The sequence below is a fragment of the Gymnoscopelus braueri genome (genome assembly GCF_963280865.1).
Source record: "Gymnoscopelus braueri genome assembly, chromosome: 16".
Classification (NCBI taxonomy): Eukaryota; Metazoa; Chordata; class Actinopteri; order Myctophiformes; family Myctophidae; genus Gymnoscopelus; species Gymnoscopelus braueri.
Window position 1 is genome coordinate 29,471,682 of NC_137616.1, and position 10,671 is coordinate 29,482,352.

The window sequence follows — 10,671 nt, forward strand, 5'->3', positions numbered from 1 at the left end:
TTGATGGAGAGACAGTCTGATGCCTACCTCTCACAGCATAACCATCCTTGACAGAAGCGGGGAAGGGTGGCAGGTTATCTTTGGCATAAACGTCCTGAGCCAGGACTCGACCCATTCCATCTACAGCGGGAGAGAAAGACAAAATACATAACACACCTCTCCACATTAAAATATGGGAGATAAGAGTTTTCTTGCCCGACAGCAACACAATTGCATCTCTGTGGGTCTTTGTGCTGTGATTATGTTGGTGTTAATGTGAAGATCTAAGCTTTGCTATGAATGAGTACATGAGGCACACACACACACACACACACACACACACACACACACACACACACACACACACACACACACACACACACACACACACACACACACACACACACACACACACACACACACACACACACACACACACACACACAAAACCATGTGCTGTGGCATTGACTTGAATAGAAATAGAACAGAGGTGGTGGTGGGGGGGGGGGGTGTTGCTTTGTAAAACATTACAAGACACATCCGTGTCTTAAATTGGTTACATAATGACACAATGACAGGCACAACATAGTGATCTTAGCCTTTTGAATAATCTGTACGCACGCGCACGCACTCACGCACGCACGCACACACACACACACACACACACAGACACAGACACAGACACACACACACACACACACACACACACACACACACACACACACACACCTGCCAACCATCAGAGGAGGGTGGCTGTCTAAATACCCCCCCCACCCCTCCATCTCCTTCTAGCAGTGATCCTCAGTATTCTGCACGTAACACACTCCTTCCTCCTCCACAGAGTCAGAAATATGACTTTTTGACTCCCCGTTCCCCCGCCATCATTGATCTATAAATGATGAGCGCCCGCAGGGGGGTGTGGTTGCCCCCCCCAGCCCCACTGCATTGTAAACTCTGCCTCCGGGCACCACAAAGTCTGGCCATGTACAGTATGGCTGTCCGCTGGGCACCGATGTCACACTGCCTCCGGGGGGGTGGGAGAGGTGACAGGGATCGGGATGTCTGAGGTTGCCTTATCATGAAGGCATGGATATAGACACTCTGACGAGTCTTTGTCACTAGAAGGGGCCGTTTTAGTGCTTGTAATTAGAGGTTAAGATCAGTGGTGGAAAAAGTACTCAAATGTTTTACTTGAGTAAAAGTCCGGAATTCAAAATTGACTTGGGTAAAAGTACAAGAGTATTGGCATCGAAATGTACTTTAAGTAGAAAAAGTAGAAAGTACTCATTATGCAGAATTTCCATTTCACAAGTTTTCAAATATAAAAGTCTCGAAATGTAAATCGGTCTGAAGTGGATAATGTATGTTTTGTAATAATAATAATAATCTACAAAATAACTAGTAACTAAAGTTTTCAAATAATTGAAGTGGAGTAAAAGTACAATATTTGTCTCTGAGATGTAGTGGAGTAGAAGTAAAAGTATTGAAAATTGAAAATACTCCAGTAAAGTAAATGTACCTCAAAATTGTACTTAAGTAACAGTACTGTACTTAGTTAATTTACACCACTGGTTAAGATTAAGGTTTAAGGGTTCAAGTAGTCTCACAAAGACAGACTTTCAGAGATCTCCTCTTACTGATAAGGTTGGTGATGTTCTAATTCTGTGTGGGCTAGAGGTGGGCGGTAACTGCATTACAGCACCAATGAGAAGGATGGATTTCCTAATCTGGGCGGAGACATTCAGTGGGCGTCGGTCTGCCACCGGCACTGCCATTCGCCGGCCGTCCAAAGCCCATACAATGTATTTAAATGTTTCCAGATGATTGGTAAGTGGAGACAAGCGGAGACAACCAATTGTCTGGCTATGCAGAGTCTATAGGGTTCAAGTTACAATACAATAGTGAGGATTGATATTCGGGGTTAGGGAATGAATGTTGCGAGTGGATGATTCTCGCAAGTTACACAATGCTGCTTTATTGTGTAAGCGTGTGTGCGTTTGTGTGTGTGTGTGTGTGTGTGTGTGTGTGTGTGTGTGTGTGTGTGTGTGTGTGTGTGTGTGTGTGTGTGTGTGTGTGTGTGTGTGTGTGTGTGTGGGTGTGTGTGTGTGTGTGTGTGTGTGTGTGTGTGTGTAGACACGTATGTGAGACATGGCTGAGTTTGAGAGTCAGTAAAATGTCTTGCAGTAGAAGTAGACAGTATAACCACTTTATGTGGACTCAGTGTTGCAACCTCAAACTGAAAGATGTCACAACACCACACATCCTGCTAATGAGTTACACACTATAGCATTGGTTCTCAAAGTGGGGTCCCCAGCAAAATGTGTTAATATAGCATCACAATAATTTTAACCACTTTTTTATTATTTTTTTCCCCGCTATTTTTGTAACCCATTTTTTTTCACCCGGTGCCAATTTCCTAAGTGATCCTGGGCGCTATACCAGCCCTACACCAGCACTACACCAGTCCCCCACAGTAGGGAGGCCAGGGCCGAGCTCATGCTTCCTTCAATGCATGAGAGCCAACTGACCTTCTTGTCACCTGACAGGGGGGAGTTTCCCTGGTTGGACGTAGCGCGTGGAAGGAGCACGTTATTCCAACCAGTTCCCTTCCCCTCCATCAGGCGCCCCGGCTGTCATGGGGGAGGTGGTATAGTGACCAGGATTACTACATGTTTTTGTGAGGGTATTAACTACCCTAGGAGACACGGGGAGAACATGCAAACTCCACACACCACTTTAACCTTTTATACTTTGGCTATTCAAAAATAGCAGATCTACAAGCTCATAGCGCGGCACAGAGTGCCGCGCTATGAGCTTGTAGATCTGCTATTGAAAAAACGTGAACATTTGTGCAAATCTTTGAATATAATATTTTTTAAAGCGAACATTTGTAACTTAAATCTATGCTTCTGGGGGGTCCCTGGAACAAAATATTTTGACATGAAAAAGTTTGAGAACCACTGCACTATAGTGCAAAATGTACCACTTGAGGACACTAGGTGGGGGCAAAAACTAGGTTGGATTGGTCTGCACAATGGTGTAATGCAGTGGTTCTCAGACTTTTACATTTCAAGGACCCCCATGAATCTGAGAGTTACAGACCTGTAAGGGTAAATTTTCCAACTCCCTCAAGGAACCCTGAGGGTCCCTGGACCCCAATTTGAGAACCACCGGTGTAATGAATTCACTGTACAAACCTCACTACCCATCCCTTAATTTTTTGCAGTGGTGGAAAAGATAAGATATCTAAGTAAGATAAAGCAATACCACAATTTAGAAATACTCTCTTACTCTCGTCATCACTTCCAATTTCACTTGTTTTGTGAATTGTGACGTGCCTGGCACATCATGTTGTCAGATGAGGCTCCACGGCCAAATGCAGTATTCATTTAGGGATCCTTGACATGAAAATGATTGAGAACCACATGCTGTAAATCAATGGTTCTCAAACCTTTTCATGCCAAGGACCCCCAAATTGATATGTATTTGGCCGCGGAACCCCATCTGAAAAGGTTTTGTGCCATGCAGGGACTCCCAGAAGGGAAGATTTATGTGGGGAAAAATAAATAAATAATAAATAGCAGATGTACAAGCTTGACACTCTGTGAGCTTGCAGATCTGCTATTTTTTTAAAGTGGTTAAAATTATTGTGATCCTATATTAACTCATTTTGCTGGGGACCCCCTGGAACCCCCTCAAGGACCCCTGGGGGTCCCCGAACCCCACTTTGAGAACAACTGCTGTAAATCACTAGAAATCTAATAGTCATCGTTTCTTCCACTCTGTGCATGTCTAAATGCATGGTAGGATTCTGCACTATGTCAGTCATTGTTAGTGAAGGAAACACAGACGGGACACCAGGGTTAATGTTGGAAGATGCCTCATTTCCTTAAGGAAATTGCTTACTCACTCGCTCGCAGTTTCTTTCTATCAAAGTTTGGAGAGACAATGATTGGGTGATTATGGACCAAAATTGTATTCCAGACCCCCCCCCCCCCCCAACACACACACGAACACACGAACACACACACACACACACACAGGATTGCATTTGGATGTCGGGAGGACAGATTTTAGGTGATTCTAATACAGGAAGGAGAACAGGAGAGGGAGAGGGATTGCAAAATGGATGGAGGATATGGTTGATAGTTGAGGTTGGTGGACAACGTGTGTTTTTGTTTTTATATCGGCACTGGGGAAAGGGAACAATAGAATATATAGAGAATCACTCATCCTAGACATTCATCATAAACACTACACAACAAATAAAGATATCGCGAGATGACACGCACACACGCACACACACACACACACACACACACACACACACACACACACACACACACACACACACACACACACACACACACACACACACACACACACACACACACACACACACACACACACACACACACACACACACACACACACACACACCCCAGCCTCGTCGCCTCACCTCTGTAGTTGATGATCTCGGTGCCTAGGACGGCGGTCATCTCCAGCACAGTGATGAAGGCCTTGTCCATGGAGGTGAGGGGGAAAGGGGACATGCGGTGTCTCCTGGCCACCTTGGTGATGTCCACCGCACTGTGACCTGGGGAGGACAGACAGGCTGCCGTTAACCTACAGCGGCATGGTGGCCATTCAATAAGTCAGTATACACTGCTTAGGTCAAGCTTGACTGGAAAATGTCTTCATGTAATTGGTCCTCACTAATGCTCATTATAATATGGTGCCATTTTTGTTGACTCGGTCTGCGTCTCAGAGGAGGGCTGTGGACAGTTCAGAAACCCACCTACCAGTGACATCATCAATAGGGAATCCGATGAAGTCACCGGTAGGTGGCCCTCCTCCTCTCTCCATTAGCAGGACCAATTGCATGAAGATGGGTTGAAAAATTTGTGAAGTCGTCCTTTAAGCCCTACTTCAAAGATAGCACAAAGAGGTGATCTACAAGCTCACAACGTGTTGTGTCACAATGTTTGTGAGCTTTCGATTAACTTTTTAAATAAGGATTTTGCTCATCCTTGAAATGAATTAATTAAAAAAAAAATGTTTTACTTGCTAATCAAAACCAAAGGATTCAGTTAGAAATCCAACTCAGATTGGGTTGGGGTCAGATTGACCTCCAGAGATCAAGCTTAACCCCTCCGTTCACACAGCCATCAACTTGGCTGAACTCTCAGTTACCGTGGGAGGGGCTTAACAAGGTTCTGCTTATATGTTTATCATGTCATGCAGCTGCAACGTTTTGGACCAAGAGGGATTATTTTCACATTTATTTCTCTCATCTTTCAAATCAAAAAGCACCGGAAAACATTGAACGGCTGTGATCAGTTTCTCAGAACTGTAATCCATGGAGGATTCATCATTAGGGAAATGACTTGCTGTTGACGTGCGATTGTCAACTTTTTTGTGGGCAATCAAGGGCAAATAGCACCTGTATAACCCAGACTAATCAGCTCCATAGAAGACTAATTATCGTCTCTGTCGGGTGGAAACCTCATTTGTCCAAAACTGTTACTTTCCAGGATTCAAATTCCAAAATAGCCAAAGTAGCAGATCTACAAGCTCAAAACGGAGACCGAACTGTTTTGATGAATTAGTGTGACGCTGTAGTATTATCAAGTAGGGCATTAACCCATTAAAACCGAACATTTTTAACTCAAATCTTTGCTTCTGGTGCCTGAATTTCCCCCATGGGACCAATAAAGGTATCTATCTATCTATCTATCTATCTATCTATCTATCTATCTATCTATCTATCTATCTATCTATCTATCTATCTATCTATCTATCTATCTATCTATCTATCTATCTATCTATCTATCTATCCATCTCTCTATCTCCCCATACATACAAACATTCATAATCCTCGGATAGAACAATACATTCAAATAAAATACACGTGTCACCAAGACATAATCCTGTACATAAAACATATTGTACACACCCAGTCATTGGAATGAATGATCTGGCAAACTCAAAGAAAGCAACCACACATCTCAAGAGGAGATGTCCTGCTGTGCAGAGACTCAAATATCCCTGTTTGTTTGTAGAAGCTTGTTGAACTCCGTTGGGTGATGACAGCTGTAGATAACAGCATGATTTTCTAATAATATCACTCTAATAATTCCAACATTAAAGCGGTACAATGCAACGTGTTACTACTGTGTAATTTGCTCTCTCTGTTCTCTCCCTCTCTCTCTCACCCAATCTCTCGCTCTCTCTTTCTCTCTCTCGACCAGTCTCTCTCTCTCTGCCTCACAGCGAAGAATAGGCACAGTGCTTTGAATTTGCCTTGACCCAATTTCTCTCCTTTTTAAACATATTCTTATGCTTCCACAGCACATTCCTATGCTTATCATAAAGCTTAACAGCCGCAGGCATGACATCACACACACACACACAGACACACACAGACACACACACACACACACACACACACACACACACACACACACACACACACACACACACACACACACACACACACACACACACACACACACACACACACACACACACACACAACATACAAACATGCAATGTCACACACACACACACACACACACACACACACACGCACGCACGCGCACATGCACACGCACTCACTCGAGCGCGTGTGCAAACGTGCTCACACTATCACACAGACGTGCACATGTATAGCATTGAGCCATATTGCATGCACTGGTGCTGTATCTGTGCTCTACAAATGAATATACTTTGCAACGTACAGAGAGAAAAAGTATTCATTCACATGTAGCGTGCGTGCACACGCGCACACACGCGTGTGGCAACAAACAATAATAGGCCACTTTGACAAGAGGGGCGATGATGTTACTCACTTGATCTAAGGATATTTTCTTTACTGCTGCACCGTGACTGCACCTGGAGACAGAGAGAGCGTTTGAGCGGAGAGAGTGAGAGACCACAGGAGCGAGAGAGATAAAGAGATATAGAGAGAGAGTGAAGTGAAAGGTGGGGACACAGAGAGAGAGAGAGAGAGAGAGAGAGAGAGAGAGAGAGAGAGAGAGAGAGAGAGAGAGAGACAGAGGCAGTGATAGTTTGAGATAAGCCGGGACTGTTCTTTTCAACATGCTCGAGAGATGAGATGTGTTCACCACAGTCAGAAGAGTCCCTGTCACACTACGCTGTGCACTTTGTCCTGCCGCCGGGACAGCCTTGTCTCCTGTGGCAGCAGCATTAGCGCCAATGTCTGAAGGGAATACAAGAACGCTCGTCCCCACAACGCGCTCGCCCCGGGTCAAATCCGGCGACCTAGGAACGGTTGCCACCAGGTATTCCTAAACGTAACCTCAGTTAAAACTAGGGATGGGTATTGGCAACAATCTCACGATACGATACGTATCACGATACTTGGGTCACGATACGATTATATTGCGATACGCATCACGATACTTGGGTCGTATCACGATATTGGGATATATTGCGATATATTGCGATATATTGCGATATATTGTGATATATTGCGATATATTGCGATATATTGCGATATATATATATATCACAACTACATATTGTTTATATATACACTACATATTGAGTAGCTGTAGATCTGTGATAGGTTCTTTGAATGTTTTTCATAAAGCCTGTATCTGAAAAAGCAAAAAAAATAAAAATAAAAAAAAAAACTTTTTTTTTTTTTTTTTTTTTTATCGCGATATTGATACTGGAGTATCGATACAGTATCGCGGAATAAAATATCGCGATATATCGTGATATCGATAATATTGCCCATCCCTAGTTAAAACTATGCCTAAACCTAACCTTATTCCTAAATGTAAACTCAGCAAAACTATGACTAAGCCTAACCTTATTCCAAAATGTAACCTCAGTTAAAACTATGCCTAAACCTAACCTTATTCCTAAACGAAACCTCAGAAAAACTATGACTAAACTTAACCTTATTCCTAAATCTAAACTCAGCAAAACTATGACTAAACCTAACCTTATTCTAAATGTAAACTCAGCAAAACTATGCCTAAATCTAACCTTAATCCTAAAAGTAACCTCAGTAAAACCATGTCTAAACCTAACTTTATTCCTAAAGTTAATATCAGTAAAACTATGCCTTAACCTAAACTTATTCCTAACCTAAACCTCAGTAAAATGAATACAAGAATACAAGAACCACTGGGGGCGAGCGGTCCGTGATAAAAAATGGGGGCGAGTGTGTTTTGGGGGCGAGCGTTCCGGTTACCTCTGAAGGAGATCGTAATGGTCACTCTGGCCATGATACTCACAAACCCGCAGGTGTAGCTATAATCGCCCGACAGTTGTTACAGGGACGTCATTTTCAAGGGCTTAAGCCTGGTTGATACTTGACCGTGCATCATGTCACGCACCAGAGATAGCTGATCCTCAATCTCACCACGCTGCGATTGCATTGTGAGCTTGTAGATGTTGCTATTAATTTGGTGCGTGATACACCGGAAAGCAAGCATAAATCAGGCTTTAGTTAGGGTTAGGGACAAAGGCATCAACATTATCGTCTCTGTCGGGTGGAACAGAACTGTCCAAAACTGTTACTTTTCAGGATAAAAAAAAAAAACTGGCAAAAGTAGCAGATCTACAAGCTCAAAATGCGCGTTTCGAGCTTGCGGATCTGCTACTTTTGATGCTTTTGTGTGACGCTGTAGTATGTATGATCAAGTAGGGCGTTAATTTACGAAAAAAAAATGTTTCTGCCCGACAGTGACGATACACAGGTGACATTCATACTGTACCATATAAATCAACAAGATCATAACAGATGTGTCGACTAGTAACTACAGTGTAACATCAAATGTGGTTGACATGTAAGTGTGGCAGAGTGGTAAAGTGCAGGCAGCGGCTGTTCAGATGTGGTGTAGTACAATTTCTCTGAGAAATCGCTGATGCTGCGTGGTTAGCTGCTCTGGGGATTAGCGGACTGTAATTGAGAGCTACGGCTAGGTGGGAAGGAGAGCAGAGTTGGTCAAAAGCCACTTGAGACTACAGTCTCATCTTTGTTCCGTTGTAAGAGAATAGATGAACGACGGGCTCAGTCAAAAGTTGTTATGGGGGGGCTAGACAGTTTTCAATGTTCTACTGCTAGGAGATGTAGGAAACCCTTTTCAACATCCTGCCATCTCACAAAATGATGCAAGATCTTATGGACAGTAACAAGTTAGCTAACTAATCACTGTTTCTCTGATAGTATTCATGTCATTTTCCCAGGGCATTGGTTACAAAGAGAAAGTTTGGAATGTTCAGGATAGCTGTGTTTTTTTTTAAATTACAGTCAAGATCATTGACTAAGGTGTGATCATTATGGATTCTTAGCAGCCCTTAACAGCTGTTTTGTACCCTGGACAGAAAAGCGTAGGGGAAATGTGTGAATGAAGCTAAACAGTCGAACGTGCAGCCAAAAGTCTTAGTAAATAAAAAAACTCAGGCAGGCTATTTAAATTCTCTAGTCTGAACACAATAGGTTGGTGAATTAATTGGCCTAATTGTCAGTCAGTTTGTCTTGCCCGGTGTTCTATCTATAGTATCCATCTCTCTAGCTGTCTGCCCCTTTATCTTTTATCGGTGTTAAGCTGTACATTTTGGTCTCCCCTGCCTGTTCTTGTGCCATGATATCTGCATATCTTCTTAAGCGGGCTGACTGCTTATCTCTTTCACTGTCTGCCGGTCTATCTGTCCGTACATCTCACTGCCTGCCGACTTGTGTGTGATTTACAATCCTTCTCTCTCAGCCAGGTCTACATTTGCTGTCCTTCTTTCTTGGGTGTCTTTCTGTCTGTCCTGCCTCTCCTTCCCTCGTCTCCCCTTCCCCTCGCTCTAATTTCAACGACCAACTCGTGGTCGGACTCTGGCGAGGCGGAGGTGGAGGGAAGCGGGGGAGGGGTGCCGTGTAGGCGTATATCCAGTCTACGACAGTGTTTTGCCAAGGATCTTGGCATTCAAATACAGCCCGAAACACAATTCCAGAACCTGCAATGTGCGTGCCTCGCTAATCATTAGACTTTCAGCCCCTACCTCCGGGGATCAAATCCTGCTGCCGCCACAATTTTTCAGACAACCGCAGACATTGTTTTTCGCCGATAAAGTATAGTTTTTGTCTGCGACGGAGGCGCAACGTCTGAAGCAGACTTGAGCCACGAGAGGCACCGGCGAGCGAGCTTAGGCGAGCGAGTCGCCGTGCCGAACGTTGCTCAGTCTTGCTTCAGCTGACTGAACGCCGTCCGAGTTATGTCCTGATAGGGACAGAATCGTAAATCACGTTTTGGGGTGAGCGTTCGGCACAACTGACTATCAAAGTGACTACTGGCCAATCACAGTGCATCTTTTCCGGGACTTGGAAAAACACTGTCGTAGATTGTATATACGCGGCGTGTAGCGCATGGAGAAACCAAAACACACATTAAAGAGGGTCTCTCTCTCTCTCTCTCTCTCTCTCTCTCTACCCTCTCAATCCCCTGCTCATCCTCCCCTCCTCTCCCCCTGACCATCCTTCAGAGCTACCACCACACGCCACACCGCTGGGCACCACAACAGCCACTGGTGGGAGATGGTGGTGTCGGTGGATGATGGGTGGGATGGTTATATAGAGTTGAGCGAGAGCTGGTTTGGAGAGAGAGAAAGCGACGTAAAAGCGAGAGAGAGAGAGAGGGAGGGAATGGTGGAGTGTGAGACACAGCA

The 10,671-nt window shown here is 44.1% G+C and overlaps 1 protein-coding gene across 4 annotated transcripts in view; it reads right to left on the reverse strand.

Annotated features, from left to right (window-relative positions):
- The window catches only part of gphnb (gephyrin b), a gene marked incomplete at both ends in the record, with an annotated part of 141,236 nt that overhangs the window by 12,898 nt on the left and 117,667 nt on the right, over positions 1–10,671 (reverse strand). For all 4 annotated transcript variants that reach the window (XM_080452463.1, XM_080452462.1, XM_080452461.1 and 1 more), the window contains 3 exons: positions 28–120; positions 4,439–4,576; positions 6,831–6,873. In XM_080452463.1, the coding sequence (XP_080308589.1) occupies positions 28–120; positions 4,439–4,576; positions 6,831–6,873 (274 nt within the window). The remainder of the gene's footprint in view (positions 1–27; positions 121–4,438; positions 4,577–6,830; positions 6,874–10,671) is intronic.